This window comes from Macrotis lagotis, chromosome 4 (assembly GCF_037893015.1).
Source record: "Macrotis lagotis isolate mMagLag1 chromosome 4, bilby.v1.9.chrom.fasta, whole genome shotgun sequence".
In the NCBI taxonomy this organism is placed as follows: domain Eukaryota; kingdom Metazoa; phylum Chordata; class Mammalia; order Peramelemorphia; family Peramelidae; genus Macrotis; species Macrotis lagotis.
Window position 1 is genome coordinate 142,788,184 of NC_133661.1, and position 18,486 is coordinate 142,806,669.

The window sequence follows — 18,486 nt, forward strand, 5'->3', positions numbered from 1 at the left end:
CTCCAAATACTTTCTCAAATTTCTTTGGCAGTGGGGTATGCTATTTATTAGAAGAAATGGACTTATTTCAGAAAGATGTGTTTTGACACATGATATTCTGCCTTAGTTCACATATTAAAACAACAACCACCTTTTATATATAGATCATTTCATTCTCAAACACATTATCCAATAATAATATTTATTGCCAAATTTTTTCAATGAATAAGAACTATAGGTCCACTTTCTATGAGGATATTCTTTCCCTCCCTTGCAAATATAGAATTCAAAAGCAGTTCAATCTGCTTTTCTCTATTAATGTTATTTAGAATCTTCTGTCTGATTCACTTTATGGATTGGAAATTTTATTTAAAGATTCACAATGAATGAAAAATTTTTTAAAAACTGAAATAAAAAGCAAATGCAATTTGAGTTTTGACCAGTCCAGAGCAGTAATAACTGATAAACATTCTCAAGATGGGTGTGGTACCTCAAGGATAAGTAAGGTACCTAAGGGTAAGTATGAACTTCACTAAATCTTGGAATATCTATGTCAAAGTTGTGGTCCTTCTAGTAGAATGAAAGTATCATAGATACAGAGTTGAAAGGGACCTTCTTTTTTCCAGGAATCCAATCACCAAGTAGACTGTGTGCTTAGGTGCTATACACATCTTTATTGAGTGACAGATGAGGAGAAAGAGGCAGAGAAAGGTTGTGACTTGCCCAAAATCACAGAGTGAGTATCTGAAGCAGGATCTGAACTGAAATCTTCCTGTCTTCCAGGTCACCACTTTATTCTTTACATGTCATTTAAAAATCTTTACCTCCTCAGTACTTAGTGTGGTTCTTTGGCTGTAATAGGCACTCAATGATCATTTGTTGAATTGGAGTGAATATTAGAACTAGGAATTTAAAAGAAGATGTTTGAGGTCATTAACAGAAGTACAGTACTTTGAGGGATTACTATATGGATTCACTTACTGTAGAAATGAATGAGGAAATATAATATGTTACTTAAAAAGGTAGAATTATTTGGGAATATTTCCCTAACTTTTAAACTTGCTAAAAATGGAAGGCAATGATCATTCCCTGCCATAAAGCATCACAGAGATAAGAAACTGAATTAGATAGACCAGACTAGGTATACCAGTTTTTAAGAGAAAGGTCTCTCAAAAGTTGGGTCAGAATTGATAGGCTAAAGGTGTTTTTATCTTGGAGTGTTTAGGTGTGACCTATAGTGAACTAAGAGGGGTCTTCTTTCCCATATTCCAGAGAGATTTGTTATCAAATCAATCCTGAAAAGAAAGTAAATGCACAGTGTTCCTAAGGTACACATATGGGCATGCACACTTGTGCACAATCACCTTAAATCAATGTTATATATAAAACAAATATTCACAAAAAAGTCACACAAAATCAGACCAAAAACTCACCTGGGTCTCTTGTCTGATGCTGCAATACACGTATGCTGAGAGGGTACAGCCTTCCATTTCTTAGCTTCAACTACAATACCTTCTGCATCCACCAAGCCAAATCCATACAGATGGCTAACTAAAAAGACAGAAGCTTCAGAATCTGGCTTTTTTTGATTGAATTTTTTAAAAGTCATTCATGGCTGTAATCTTGGGCTATGATTCAATGACCGCTGTACAAAGCTACATGGCAAAGAAATTCCAAGCTCTCAGACAATTGTAAAACTTTTTCCTATTCCTGTTTACATGACATTTTAAGATTTGCAGAGCACTTTTAATATTTTCTGATTTGATCCTCATGGCAACTCTCTTTGCTTCTTTTGGAATTCTGATTTTACAAAAAAAAGGAGCCTGAGTCTGAGAGGCTGAGTGACTTCCCCAGGATTGCATTAAACAATAACTATTTCAGAGAGGATTCAAATCTACATCTCCCTTAAAAGTTCAGAATATGTGGTGAGCGGTCATAGAATGAGGAAAGCTGACTGACCATACAAAGCAATGATAGATTTCAACCTTTGCTCTTATTTGTAAGAGCATTTCTTTTTGAAGAAACTAAAGATATTTAATTTGAGGGAGAAAGACCCCTGAAGGATATAATAGTAATCTCCAAATATTTAGAGGGCTGCCATGTGGAAGAGAAATTAGATTTATTCCATTTGCATCCTGTGAACAGAAATAGGAGCAGTAAATGGAAGTAATAAACAGGTAAACTTAGGCCTGGTGTCAGGAAAAACTTTTTAATAGTTAGAATTGTCCCAAACAGGAATGTGTTACTAACAGAAATGAAGGCTTTCCTTTCCTTAGCCACTTGTTGGGTATGTGATAGTGGGAGTTCCTTTCGTATATGGGTTAGACTAGATGGCTACTGAAGTCCTTCCCAACTCTTGATTTCTGTGATTCTATAACTAAAATGGAAAGCATTATCATATGCAATATAGGATAAATAAAACTTAAATCATACTTCATTCACCTTTCTTCCTTTGCTATTTAAAAACAACAACAACTACTATATGAAGGACATAATGATCCAATCCATTGGGTCACAGAGATACCTGATATAAAAATAAAGAGACCATGCTTGAAGTGGTTTCTTACTTTTCTGAAGTTCCTAAATCCTATTCTTTGAGGTCTGTTTTAGAGTGTATAGGTAATATACTGAAATCTTTGTGTAATACTATTGGTTATTATCTGTTACTATGTAGGAAAGTTAGAGAAGTAACCTGTCACAACTGGTGATCTAGACCATCAAGAAATGGACATTTAGAAGTCTAACTTGAAGACTGGGAAAGTTACAAGCAGTTACAATTTGGTTTTGTTTTTGGTTGTTTTTTTTTTTTTTTGCTTTACGGTAGGCTAAATTTTAAATACAAATAAAACTCTGGTATAGTACCCTACTGCCATAAAAATGTTTAAAACAAAACACCCCTACCCCAAGTCTTAGCCAGTATTCTATTCATCCTTTAGCAATATCATATAATGAGGCTCAAGTGAATTAAAATTATAGCTCCTTACATTTATTATATCTAGATTAGATGTATATTTTTAAAACTAAATAAGCATAAAGCTTAGTGGTTTCAAAATGTTTTATTCCTAGGCTGCTAAAGAAATATATATATATATATATATATGTATACACATATATATATGCAGATATTCTGTCTTTGTCTCTCTCTCTATCCTTGTTTCTGTCTCTCTCTCTCTCTCTCACACACACACACACACACACACACACACACACACACACACAGACAAACACACTTCAAGATAATCTTTCAAATTATCCATGAGCCAGACAGAAGAAATTCCACTACAAAATCTCCTTTATCAACTACCTCTATCTTTCTTCAGATAGTTCTTAACTTGGGGTTCACAAACTTTCAAATAATTCTGATAGAACTGAATTTCTATATTACTGGTTTCCTTGGTAACCTATTTGAATTTATTTTATTTTGTATATTTATAGGATGATTCTGAGAAGGGGTTGCTAAGCTTTAACATATTGCCAGTGGGGCCCATCATGGGGATGGGGAGAGATAAATATACATGACTATGTGCTAAATATTTTACAAATATTACTCTTTTTTTCTTCACAACAACCTTGGGAAGAGGTGATACTATCCCCATTTTATAGTTCAGGAAATGTTATTTATCCAGGATCAGAGCTCTAGACACTGGACCATGGAGCTGCCTCAGAGTCCTGTCCAGTGTTCTGTTGTTGTTATTGTTCTTGTTGGACCTTATGAAATCACTAAATCTTACTCTTTGTTTTCTAGATAGCCTATTTTGGAGTTTATAGGGAACATGCCAGAAGTCTTGCTGTATAATGCTATTGTTTGGGTTTCCTTGCATTCTCATCAAAAACTAAAAACTGAAGCTGGCTAACATTTGGGATCAAGGTGCTGGGTCTGCTAGAGTGCACCTTTTGATACTTCGTTGATTAAATCACCTTGGATGAATCATTATTTCGGATGATAGAAATTTGGAGCTGGAAGTGAACTTGGATTGGTGGCTCTCAGATTGTTTTTGCTCATGGCACAGTATTCTTTACCATGAAGATGTGTGGTTCACTCATTGTTTAGTTTGTCAACAAACAAGAGTTCACAGGCAACTGGGACTTCCTATCTATTACCCATTCTGGTATTCTGCCTTTTCTTAGCCTTAACCTCTCCCATTCCATTCTTTTATTTCCTCATGCCACACAATGAGCAAGAGCAGCTTTGCACCTTCAGACTCTTCTGGTAGAACTGTTATTGTGAGCTTCTCTATACAGACCTGGGAAGAGTAGGTGGCAGACTGATTCTGTTTGCATTCTGATGGTCTATCCCATTAACTGCAAGCTCAAAAGGATGAGGGGATGGAGACCAAAGAGCAGATTATCAATTATGATGTTTAAATGGAAATGTGGAAAGCAAAATTTTGCAGCACAACTAATGAAACTTACACCCTAGTGTTTCCAGGTACACCCTTTGAGACACACACTGCCTTAGAGATTAATAGCACAAATCTCATAGGGTAGATGTGAGATTAAAATTATATATGTGTAAAGCATTTGTGCACATTAAATTCTTATACAAATTTCAGATATTATTCATTTCTTCAGTGTTATAGCAAAGTTTCACATATTTAATTTTAAACATTTAAGTGAATTAAACTTACTTTTGCTCCCCCACACTGTAAGCTAGATGGTACAATAGAGAAAGCACTGGACTGAAAAGTTGGGTTCAAATTCATCCTCAGTCATTTATTGCTTGTGTTCCTCTGCATAAGTCATTAAGCTCTGTCTGCCTCAGTTTTCCCATCGGGTTCATATAGCCTTTACCTTCCTTCCAGGGTTATTATAAAGATAAAATGAGATAATAATTGTAATATGTTTTGCAAACTTTAATGCTAGCTATTATTATAGTAAAAGAAAAACCTGAACACACTTTAAGATGAATGGAGGCATTATGTTCAATGAGGGTTCAGAACTACTGGTCTATTCAAGAAAACAGTGGCAAAGGCAATTGAAACCATTTACTTCACCTTTGTGACCTGCTCCATTTACTTTCCAGTCACTTGCTTTCAGATGAGCTGGCCTGGATGTTTTCACAAGCAGATGCTGAACATCCCTCCAGGTTAACTGGTTGCTACAAAAATATAAAAACAGGATGATGATGATGATGATGATGATGATGATGATGATGATGATGCCTTTAAATGCCAACTGAGGCATTTCACATTGGCAACATGTAGAATATAGATTTCAGCAAGCATCCCAAGACTGAGGAGTAAATTCTTTAGTGGATTTGTATTGTATATCCCTTAAGGAAAAATTTTCGGCAACTGAATACTGTGATGAAATGTAAAAAAAAATTATTTATTCATAAGCCTAAAACTTTAAACATCCAAAACCTAGATTTTCTATCTATAATTATATAAGACTTTCTAAAAGTGGAACGAGGATAAGCATAAATGCGAGGCCATTTTGAGACATGGCTTTGGACCTGGAATCAGGAAGAACTAATTTCAAATCCTGCATCAGACACTAGTTGTATGACCTGGGCAAGTCACTTAATCTCTATCTACCTCAGTTTCTCAACTGTAAAATTGGGGCAACAATAGCACTTACCCCCCAGGTTTTGGGGAGGATAAAATAAGATAGCATTTGCAAAGGTGACTGGCACACAATTAGGCATTTAATAATTGTTTATTTCTTTTCTCCTATCATGGAATAAAAGTTCCCTCTTTAGATAACTTCCTTTTACAATATTTATTGAACACCTATACCTATCCTAAACTCTGGGAGGGCTATGTATTCTCTTAATATACTTTTAAAGTATGTAGTAAATTATGATTACAATCTACAAAAATTCTAGAACAGTTACTTATTTTTTGAAACTGAAGGTTACAGACTTTATATCTCCAATTCTATGTAAACGCATTCATTTTTTATTTTAAAAGTGAAATTTAGTATAAAATGCAGGCACCTATCAATATTTTTCCTACTTTTATATGTATCTCCTAACAATATACTTTTAAAATGAGAAAAAAAAGATAATAAGTAGGATTCCTTCCAACTTCTCTGTCATCACATGTTCTTGAAACCCAGGTTCAGCTATGGTTTTTCTTTTTAATATAAGGTAAAGACACTTTACTTCCATATGGACTACTAACAAGACCTCATCATGACTTGAAACTGTTAAAACCTCTAGATCTCCAATTCAGAAATTCTTTGCACTCTCTGCAAGCCCTTCTCCTCCCATATATATTACTTCTTGTCTATAACTGAATTGATTCTTCATCCTTATTGTTATTTTAAGGTCTTTGACTCTTTGCATATTCTCTAAGTTCACCAGACTTCTCATGACTTCAATTGCATCTCTACTAGCCTAAGTTCCATGGTCATCCATTCCAACAATGTTCTTAAAGCCCATCCCTCCCTTTTCAACTTTTTTCCTCATATCTATTTTGCCAAAGAGACAACATTTGGGGATATTTTTTTTGGTGTTTGTGAAGGTTTTTTTTGCTCAAGGCCACTATGTTTTGTTGGAAAATTTCACAAAAATGATTTAAATTATGTTATAATAAGAACTTCATTATAAACCATAATATAATCCAATAATATAATTCCATAATAAATTCATTATAAATTTATGTTATGCAACCTTGTTTTGACCTTTGCAATTGTCTGGCAATCCTTTTATTTATCTCTTGCTGATTCTCTTCATTAAAGTGTGTAGTTCTCTGATGCCTCAGTATGGCATGGAGCTTTCCAAGGTCACTGCAAAGGCTTACCATGCTGCCAAGCTACAATGTCTTTCAATATGGGCCTAATGATATATTTATGCCATCCAAGAATGTCTACCTTGATTTGAAGCAACAGGGTGATTAATTTTTTAGCCACTCAAAGGTTATTTGATTGAGAAAGGGGATACCTACACTGACTAAGTAACTGAGTGATCTCTCTCAGATACTGAACTCCTATTGCATCTCATAACTAATTCAGATCTCTTCTATTTCCTTCTAACTCCTCAACTCTACTCCACCTCTTCCGTTCTCAGCAGATGTCTGCTTTCTGACTTAACTGAGATGACTGAGGCTGTCTAAAGCAGGCTGTTAAGAGTCTTTGAGGGTAGTGGAAAATTAGAAGTTATTGCACAGTCCCTATGATCTGGAGTCAGAATAGGTCAAAGCCTTGGGGTAGATGTTAAGGGATGGTGAGGGAGAAAGCTGGCAAAGGCTAATACTAAGGCCTCAATAGTAATGGATATTAAGTCCCAATCTGAATTGAGACAGGTAGAGCACACAAGTGAATTGGTTGATTGAAGATTAGGATGGGCTTCATGAACCAGAAGATAATCTGGAGAACATCAAGTCCAAGGGATAAAGAAGGAGGACAAGTTGTCATGTGACACATATTCCCTATTGTGATTTCTTTTTCATATGAAACTTAGGTTATGAATTTCTTCTCCATAAAATTTATCTATATTATCTCTCCATTTCTTTCTTTCTTGGTTTTTGCAAGGCAATAGGGTTAAGTGACTTGCCCAAGATCATCCCACTAGGTAATTATCAAATGTCTGAGGCTGGATTTGAACTTAGGTCCTCCTGACTTCAGGACCAGTGTTCTATCCTCTATGCCACCTAGCTGCCCCACTCTCAATCTTTCTTACTTCACTCTTATCTCAAATAAAGAAATTCCCTTCCTCCCTACAAGGCACAGACTTTTACCTTTATTCCATCCTCCCTCTGAGTCCTGGTTCAATTAGTAATTCCCCAGCCTTTCCCTTCCCCCTGATTCCTTCCCCTCCACTAAAACTAAATTCACATCTCCACTGAAAATGATTTCATCAGTTCCTACTGCTCCTTTGATCTATTAGCTTTTTTTGTATTTTCTAACTTTTTTGTTTAACCTTCTTTGATCCTATTTCCTCCTGTCTTCTCCATCAAACTATTTTCACTTTTATTCTCCTTCTGTCTCTCTAATCTTCAATTACTTCCTATCTACTGGTTCTTTCCCTGTCACTTATAAACATAATCCATGCTTCTAATTCTTAAAAACAAAATGATTTATGATCCTTCCAAATACAGTTCAATCTCTTCCTCTTCTCTGCTAAATCACTTGAAAAAGTCTTGTATATATTTGGTGCTTTTACTTCCTTTTTTTTTAGTTTTTTGCTAGGCAATGGAGTTAAGGGGCTTGCCCAAGGCCACACAGCTAGGTCATTATTAAGTGTCTGAGACCGGATTTGAACCCAGGTACTCCTGACTCCCGGGCCGGTGCTTTATCCACTGCACCACCTAGCCGCCCCTGGTGCTTTTACTTTCTCTCCTCTCCTTTCATGCCTTAACTACTACACAATGGTTTCTGACCTTATCATTGAACCGAAACTACCCTAATCAAAATGACTAATTATATTTTAAATGCCAAATCTAATGGCCCTTTCTCAACCTCTATACTTCTTTACACGTTTTCAATAGTTGAACTTGTCATCTAGTATTTTCCTGGATTCTCTCTCCTCTCTAAATTTTCATGACCTTGATCTCTCTTGGTTTTTCAGACTGATTGTTGTCAGTTACAAACTGTAACTGTCTTTGCTCTTCTCCTTTCTCTCTGTAGTCTTAGTTGAATTCATGGGAACCAGTGAGATCAAGTATGTGAATGATTCCCAGAAATATCCAGCCTTAGTCCTGAGCTCCAGTCCTCTATCACTAGTTAGACCTAATAGACATTTTGAATTAGAAATTCCATGGGCATCTGATACTCTACATATCCAAAGAGAACTTAAGTTTTTGCCAAAATTTTGGCCAAAATACCAAAATTTACCCCTCTTCTGAACTTCTCCATTACTATTGATAGCACCTGTACCCTTCCATTCATGCAGATTGACACCTTTAGCTCATAGTTTCTTTTTGTTTCTTATACCACATATCCAAACCAACACCAAAAGCTATCATTTTTTATCTCCACAGTATTTCTAAAATGCATTCCCTTTGATTTATTCATATAAGCACCATCCTAGTTCAACCTCTCACTACTTCTCACCTTTATTATTGCAATGTGCTACTAATTAGTTTCTCTGCCCCAAGTCTTTTGCCATTTTAATCCAGCCTTCACAAAGCTGCCAAGACAATTGTCCTAAAGCTTGGTTCTGACCATGTCACACCCATACTCAGTAGAATTCTAGTGGGCTCCCTATCACCCCTAACTGTACAAATATAAAGTCCTATGTTTGGTATTTAAGGCTCTTTATCATCTTACCTCCTCCTATTTTTTAGTTGTTTTACACATAACACTCTCCCATGTACTCAATCCTGTCATACCAACCTTTTCATACTATACTCCATATCTTTGTCTTTAGTCTTTTCATTATTATTCCTCTAGCTGGTAAAAACTCCTTCCTCATCTCTGTCTTTTAAAATTCATGATTTTTTTTCATGAGCTATAGGAGGTCTCTTCTGCCAATGTTTTCCCTGTAAGGTTAATTTGTAGTTATTCTATCTTTCTATCTCTATCTCTATCTCTATATATCTATATATATCTATCTCTATCTCTATATCTATATCTATCCACCCATATATCTATCTACATGATGTTTCCCCTAATTAAAAAGTGAATTCCTTGAAAATATGGGCATTTCTATTTTTTCATTGTATCATCAGCATTTAGCAAAGTACCTGGGATCAATTGATTTCTTACCACTTCTCAGTACCTACTAACCTGGTTTATGTAAATCAGCACATGCTTGTTGTATAAAGGTGACTATCTGATCTCACAAAATGATCTTAATGTCTAGGCCAACAGTACACCAGGTGTGGTGGTACCTGGAAAAAACAGGGTAAGCCTTCTATCTTGTAACAATGCCAACAAAGCCCAGAAAGGAATGGTTAACATGCTACTGTCAGCATCACTGTAAATAGCAAGGAAATTGCTTTAGACAAGCTATTGTAGAGATAGTTTGATAAAAGTAGAAAAAAACATGGCTTTCTGAGTCAGAGAACTGGGGATCAAATCCTAACTTTGACATATACTAGGTGTATAACTTTGATCAAGGTGCTTTAACTCTTTGGGTCTTAGTTTCCTTGTCTATTAAATGAAGAATTGTCCTAGATGATTTTTTTTAGGGTTTTCTTTTTACCAGCTCTAAATTCCATGATTCTATGATATTATTGATTCTATTGATATTATTGAGAGCTACTAATTCCCTTTTAAGATATATTCTTAACTCCATTCTGACTTCCACAGGATTTGGGGGAAGTCCTAATGTTTTGGATTCTGTTCTTGCTTTCTATCTTTCCCCAGATAGAACTTGTAGAAGCAGTGACCTTTGGCTTGACCCAGCACAGCTTTTGGTTTACTCTTCTTTTTAAAGTACATGTTAATTATTTGCATGTATCCCCTTCTGAACTTCTTTCTGTTCTTTTCTATTATTGCTGTATTTACTCTTGGCTTTACAACTCTTTCTCTCTTGAAAAACAATTCCTTTAGAGGCCTTATCTGTTTTCAATCACTAGTCCATATTCACATCTTCCAACTAACAGTTAAAAAATTTAGTTCCCCCTCAATAAAATAGATTGACCTTAGCTATACAATTTGAGAAGAAAAGAGCAAAATTATAGGGGAATCCTATTTCTGCTCTCCTTTTAAAAGTATTATCAGATAAGAAGCATCCCTTATAGGGGATGGGCAGAAGAATCCATCAAGTCCAAGACTGATTTGTCCTTTGATTATGGGGGAGCCTGAGGAACAGTGGTACCAACTAGTGCTCCCATTCAAAAGGAGGATAATACTCAGTAGGCTCTAGAGGTGAAAGGGAAAATACCTGGTACCTCTCACTGAGCACAGGATGCTTTGGGGCTTTGACAAATAGATTAATCAAATGACAGTTGCTTACCCCAGCATTTTTGTCAAAGAAATCACATCTGGGAAGAAACCTTGTGCATCTTGGGAAAAAATTATCTACCCTTAGTGTTGACAAAATATGTTGTAAAAGTCAGTAGGGCTATTGGGGGAAAGTGAACTTGAAATTGAAAATCAGGGTAAAATTGTAGTACCCATGATAACTGGTTGTCTTTTTCTTCTTTTGTGCTATTATAGTCGAGGGTATGTGTGGGTATGTGTGTAGGTGTTGTTTTTTAGGAGGTTTGTATTGATCTGGAGTCATGCCTTGAGTTGTTCCAAGGGTCCCATACAGTACACACTAGAACTAGGGAATGGTTAGTGAAACGGGTTCTAGGTTCAGCTGCCTATCTGAATGGTACTAGTCAAGGTTACTTTGAATCTCCCAATAGATGTCACTGGTAACAGAGAGGCAGGAAGTGAGTAGGGATTTCCTCTTTGCAGCAGGGCTAAATCTGAATCTTTTTATCCAGTTTAAGTATAGAAGAATAGGAACAGAAAGGAAGATATCAGGTACCATCTCATATAATACCTGTCCCAGGGATGTCCACTCTATTTTTTTCTGAAATCTTCACTGTAAGATAGGAATAATTACTATGGTTCCTCTGAACTCAGTATTTTCAACAACATATTCATAGAATCATAGACCAGAGTTGGAAGAGACCTTAGAAATCATCTAGTCCAATACCCTCATTTGTGACTTACCCCCTAGTTAGTGGCAGAGCTGGTACTAGAACTCAGGTTTCCTGGTTCCCTGTCCAATGCTCTTTCGCAGGTTCAGGAATAAAAATGACAGCTTCCTATAATAAAAAAAATAAACTGTGCCTAACTAACTGAGGCTAAAACTATTCATCTGGAAAGTTTTTACATTAGGGTATCCATTGCTTTAGAACAAAACAGATGGATTCCAATAAACTATAATATCAAGCTTCTGCTAAGAAAATCCTATTTTCAGGGGTGGCTAGGTGGCATAGCGGATAAAGCACCAGCCTTGGAGTCAGGAGTACCTGGGTTCAAATCCAGTCTCAGACACTTAATAATTACCTAGCTATCTGGCCTTGGGCAAGCTACTTAATCCCATTTGCCTTGCAAAACAACTAAAAAAAGAAAATCCTATTTTCCCATATGATTTCATGAAAGTCATAGGATTGTAGTTCATAGGATCATAGATTTTGAGCTGAATGGGGTCATTAGAGAGCTAGTCAAACTCCATCATTTTTATAAATAAGGAGATTGAGGCCCAAAGAAGTTAAGGAACTTGCTCAAAATTGCACAGGTTCTAAGTGGACAAACTAAGATTCAGTATACTTTCCACTGAACCACACTGTCTCATAAAGTTAGAGGAGAACCCCACTGGACAAAAGAAATTCCATCACAAACTAAGTCAACTATTTCTGAATAAGGTTCAATGCACCCTTGTCCATCTGTGGACCATGAGATCTTCTTCCTTTTTAGGGGATTCCTTAATTTTATACCCACAGATCTCTGACATTTTCTGTTCCCGTTCTACATATGTTCAAGAACTTAGAATAGTTAATAGAATGGGGCAACAATATGGCACTTCGACTTAAGGGCCGCCTCCTAAGATGTTTCCTATCGTAGTCCAAAACTATCTTTTTATAATATGTTTATTTCCTATAACACAGGCTTTACTTGCCCCAAAGTTAAAAGGATTTGTTAATATATGAAGGCTATAGCTTATTACTTTATGCTTCTGACATTGTGAATAATAAATTCATTACAAGTTTTCAAAAAAGAAAAGGGAGGAAATGTAAAAAAAATAATAAATTGCTGATGTGGATGCAACTTTCCATGAAAGTAATAACTTATTTAGAGTTTTTCAGGAGCCTGAGGACACAGAACCTGACCTATTTGTACTCAAACTAGAAACATTTAATAGTTTCTTTGTTAAATTCACAGCAATCATATTCTATTCCAGTTAGCTGCAGGCGTATTAACATCTTTAAAAATACATAATTAGAAGTATTTAAACATTTTAAGAGTTCTTTTTAAATCTTTTAAAAATCTTGAATCTACAACAAATGGATACAATAAATGACCAACTTGTTATGGTCCATTTATGGTGGACATTTGTTTTAAACAAACTAACATTCTCTTTTGACCCTGAGAAGGCATTCACAGCCAATCCTCTCCTTTTCCCTCCCCCATCCACATACAGACATCTTTTAAGTTTCTTTGTGGCCAACAGCCAAAAAAAACCCTTAACATTTTACTAGCAATTTATTAGCATTAGGAAAGCAACACAATACAAAGGCTTTACCTTAGCATATAACACGGAAAGGGAGACAGCATTGCTGTCATTAATAGGGCTCAACTATGTCTCCACAAGCAGATTAAGTTGTGTCTGTCCTCATAAAACTAAACACATATAGGGTTCTTATGGTCCTAATAACAATAGGTTACATAAGCATTCAGTATCAATTGCCTTAAAAATAATAATAAAAGTGCTAACTTACTTTGCTTCTAAAGCCAAGGCAATAATGCCAGCCACCATAGGTGCCGACACAGAGGTCCCTGTGTGGCCATCAGTACAACGTTGACGTAAATCAGTGGTAACCTATGGGTGAGAATGTCACAGGACACAGTGAGGTGCATTCTGTGATTTTACTGCAGTCAACAAAATAGATTTGAGTTCGAGGAGAATAAGAATAAATTTAAGATGCAACTACATGATACAATAATATATGTGGCAGTTATTTTCATAATGGCAAAGAATTGGAAATGGAGGGAATAACCATCAATTGGGGAATGGCTGAATAAATTGTTGTATATGAATGTGATGGAAAACTATTATTCTATAAGAATTCAAGAGGGAAAATGACTTCTGAATATCCTGGAAAGACTTGCATGAAATGATGATGAGTGAAGTGATCAGAATCAAAAGAACATTGTACACACTAACAGCAACATTGGGTGATGATCAAATATGATGGACTTGTTCATTTCAGCAGTCAAAAATCAAAGATAATTCTAAAAGATTTGTGATGGAAAATACCATCCATAACCAGAGAAGGAATTGTGGGGTTCAAAGGCAGACCAAAATTTACTATCTTCAATTTTTAAAAGTTGTCCTAAGTATTATGTTTCTTTCGCTCTAATTTTTTTCCTGTTTTGATTTTATTCTTCTATCACAACATGATGAATATGGAATTTTTGTTTAGCATGTATAATATATATTAGATTGCTTTCTGTCAGTAAGGGGATAGGGAAGGGAGAGTAGATGAAAATGTAAAACTCAAACCTTACAAAAAAATGATTGTTGAAAACTACCATTGCATGTAGCTGGAAAATAAATAAAGAAAAAATGCAACTACATGAGAATGTTCATATTCTTTCATAGGAGTGGACAGTTTGATTTAGCAATCAAAACCAAAGACATGAACTAATTAAAAACAAAGTTTTAGGATATTTCCTGTTCTCTTTGTGCAGTTATTTTGCTTTAATATGTAAAATGTGGATCATCAAAGACCATAACTGTTGGGGCTTTGACTGTGGGTGGAAATCCAATAAATGGAACTCTAACATAAATAGATATGATGGTATCACATACTAGCTTCATTGTTCCTGAAAAAAAAGGCCACCTCACATTTCCATTCTCCTCTGGGTTTCTGAGTATGCCTTTCTCACTCACTGATGTCCAGTGAGTCACTACACTTGTCATTGGTATTAGCAGCTAAAAACATGAGTCACTGCAGCAATTTAAAGTTGTAGGAAATATCTTGATGAGAGTTATGTTAACACCTCTTATGTAGGTAACCGTATGACTCAGAATATCACTTTTGCTGTCCCATCAAAAAAGATCATAGGTCTAAACTCTCCACCAGTACTTTTTATACAGACAGCTACTATCTGAGGTCTGAGGTTAGCTATGCAAAACACATTTTCCTCTTTGCAGAAGCAAGCAAACTTGGAACAATATCCCACTCACTGGTGCTTATCAGTGTACTAAAAAAAAACTGTTTATAATCCTTTTAGGAAGGGAGATGTTGGATCTGGTTTCTGAGCTCCCACTTCAATTTGACCTGAGTTCTATGACATCAGGCTCCATATTATCTATCAACAGGTGGCTACTGCTCTGTCAGATAGTGCTTCTGTCCTGTCAGTTATTTGAATATCATTGTTCTCAAATTATAAAAAGTGAGAGTAGGAGTGAAACATTAGGGAGTTTTGTTGCATTTGTCCATGAATGTCTTGGAAGTTATTGCCCATCTTCTTTATATTTTCCAAGAATTATTTATCATTTTAGTTGTGCAATGGAAAGAATGGAAAAGCATTTCTTAAGCAACGATCATGGATCATGTTCTGGAGATATTAAATTGAAAACAGGTATTTCTGCCTCTCAAGAAGCTCACAATCTAATTGAGTATACCAGACATAAAGAAAGATTCATGTCTATGTTTAGTTTATGATAGATGGGTGGGCTGAGTAAGACTTAGGCAAGAATAGCAAGTTGAATGAGAAAAGCCAAAGGAGTTTGGGAAGTGATTGCAAGGCAGTTGAAGGGTGCATTTAGAACTCCAAAATAATTTTGCATAATCTTCCAAAATAATGACCTCCCCATAGACCCCAGTCAGATGCTCTTCACAGTATTGTAGTCTATTCCTGAATTGTTTTAGTATAGAAATGGGGGTTCACTCTCCTCCGCATTCCTGCCAATATAGCTATAGCCATAGCAACTGGGTAAAAGGAAAGCTGTGGCAAGGATCTTTCAACAGAGGAGAAGGTGGTTGTAAAGGACAGTTTGGAATGTGCTCAAAGAAAGGTGTATTTCTCCTACTTCTGCTGTGTCTAATACGATAGTTCCCAGTAGGGGCATTCCTAAAGAGAAAACATAGGAGAGCTCAGCTATGATTGATGGATGTTTGAGAGGAACAAGAATAAAACCAGAAACCCAAGTTGTAAACGAGATATTTTTCCAAGCTGGAGTGATGTGTGTTTGTGTGAGTGTGTCATTGTGTGTGTGTGTGTGTGTGTGTATGTGTGTATGTGTGTAAATTGTCAAAGTTATCATATCTTAGGAAAATGGTCACTAAGAAAGTTTTTTCATATCTATTCTCCCAGAAAACAATAAATTCTTTTTACTATTACATTATCTCTAAGAGAAAAGAATAGTCTTAATTAGAATCAAAGTCCTTTGCATATATGCAGTGCCTATTAAACAAATAAAGCTGTGCCATAGCTTCCATGGATTGAGAAGGATCATCTACTCAGCACAAAGTCTGTATACAATAATATTTGCTCTGACTGATATTAATTCAGTCAATAGACCCTTGTCAGACTTCAACATAAGCTTTGGTTAAATAAGATGAGCAAGTCTATGTAAACTAAGCTAAATTTAAGTAAATTCAACAAGTATTTACATTTATTCAGTGTTTATCATATGAGAAACACTAGAGATAGAAAGGTAAAAGCAAAACAGTACCTTCCCTCAAGGACTATAGATAAATACAAGATCACATGGCCCCATTTTGGGAGGAGGAAGACACTTAGACAACATCTAGTCCAATGCCTTCATTTCTAAAATCATTAATTTTTCAACTCCCTTATTTTCAAGAGGCTTGGAGAGATTAAATGACTTGTCTGAAATCACACAGGTGATATGTGGCAAGTCCTCTGGCCTCAGATTCTTTGATCTGTCCTCTATATAAAGCTGCCTATCAAGAAAGGAAGGTTCTTAGATGCCATCTAGTCCAATGGAATTATTAATTTTTCAACTTGCTGATTTTCAAGAGGCTTGGAGAGATTAATGACTTGCCCAAAGACATATAGATAATAAATGGTAAGTCCTCAGGCCTCATATCCTTTGATCTTTCCACTATATAGTGCTGCCTTTCAAAAAAAGGATTCATATTATAGTAAATGGCATGTGATGGTAATAGTATATGGCAAACAGATGAATTCAAATAAACTAAGGATTCATTTTAAGACATAAAGGAGAGAAGAGGTATGGGGGGGGGATAGCCTATACAAAGGCAAGGAGATGGGAGATGGAATATCAAGTCCAAGCTAGTTTTTCAAGAACACAGAATGTATGATAAGGTAATGTGAAGGAAGCCTAGAAAGCCAGGCTGGAGGAAGGTTCTGAAAGGCTTTAAATACAAAGTTGAGAAGTCTGCATATTGTCTTGTGTCAATAGGAAGTCATCAGTCTCCTAAATAGGGAAATGCTATGTTCATCCCTGTCCTTAAGGAAGATTTGCACTGCTCCATGAAGGAAACCTCCTAGATGATTATTCTCAGAGAGGAGATTAAGGAAGTCCTTGCAAAATTTTAGGCAAGAGCTGATGAGGATGTACTAGGGTGATAGTCTTGTAGACAGGGAGAAAACAGATGTAAAAAAGTGTTATATAGACAGAGTTCATAAGATGGGGCAACTGATTAACAAGGGGGGTGAAGGAGAGAGAAGAGTAAAGAATAACTCAGATTGTAAATCAAAGTGGCTTAATGATTTTGATGCCTATAAGAATAATAACAAAATATTTAGCAAAGAGTTTAATTTGGGTGTATTGAGTTTGGGGTGGGATATTTGGATGGATAAATCCAAGAAAACCATGGATGAGAGAAAATTGGATGATAAACAGATATGGAAGTTCATCTGTAAGAAGATAATCATTGAATTCATGGAAATGATGAGATAACTAAGGTTTGAATAGGGCTGAGGATTGAGCCCTGAAACTTACCCATGCTAAGGGGATAGGGCATGGATGTTGAAACAGCAAAGGAGACAGGGAAGAAGTGATAAGACAAACAGGAAGAAAAACCAGCAGAAAAACATGGAATGAAAATTCAGGGAGCAACAAGTTTCTAGGAGGAAAAAGTGGCCAATAATGTCAAAAGATGAGAAAACGAGGAGAAAGATTTTGAAAAGGCTAGGAAATTAAGCTAGCAATTAAAAGATCACCAGCTACAGAGATAAGATTCACTGAAGCACTAGAGATAGAAATCAGATTAAAAGAGATTGAAGAGTAAATAAGAAGAAACAATATTAAATGAAATGAGTGTAGATAGTTTTCTAGGAGTTGACTGTGAAAGGGAGAAGAGCTATAGGCTAAGAGCTTGAGGATAGAGCAGGGTCAAGTAAAGGTTTTCCTCTAAGGATAGAGGAGCAACCCCCAGGCCAGTTTACAGGCAGCAGGGAAGGAGCCAGTAGATAAGGACACCATTCAGAATCTCAGCAGCATATCCTGGGAACACATATTCCAAGAGAAAAGGAAAATACTACATTGAATTAATAACATAGTAAACTAGTCAGAGTTGCTGCCAGACTGTGCTGAGAGTCATTATAGCTGACCTTTCTGGTTGGTTCAGAGCAGACCAGAACAGGAAGCCTGTGTGCTTCTACAGAAAAACATAAAAATAAATTTGCACATAATTTCTAAAGATGTGGCTCAGTAGCAGGGGTAATAAACCAATGCTAGTGAGCTTTAAAATTAAAACTGTTTCTGTCTAACATTAAAGTTTTAGCTTATCCATGTTTAAAATGGCCATTTTAATAACCAATAATTTGAATTATGTATTAATTTCAAATTTAAGACAGTTTAAAAAGTTAATAAAATATCAATCTTTAAACCCACCCAAATGTTTTTTTAAAAGACTACATTAAGATAAATCAGAGTTAAATTAACACTCATTTCCC

General features: G+C 35.8%; 1 protein-coding gene across 4 annotated transcripts in view; it reads right to left on the reverse strand.

Annotated features, from left to right (window-relative positions):
• The window catches only part of PCSK6 (proprotein convertase subtilisin/kexin type 6), a 280,328-nt gene that overhangs the window by 115,352 nt on the left and 146,490 nt on the right, over positions 1 to 18,486 (reverse strand). For all 4 annotated transcript variants that reach the window (XM_074234241.1, XM_074234240.1, XM_074234239.1 and 1 more), the window contains 3 exons: positions 13,308 to 13,408; positions 4,974 to 5,077; positions 1,413 to 1,530 (listed from right to left, as the gene is read on the reverse strand). In XM_074234241.1, coding sequence (XP_074090342.1) covers positions 1,413 to 1,530; positions 4,974 to 5,077; positions 13,308 to 13,408 — 323 coding nt within the window. The remainder of the gene's footprint in view (positions 1 to 1,412; positions 1,531 to 4,973; positions 5,078 to 13,307; positions 13,409 to 18,486) is intronic.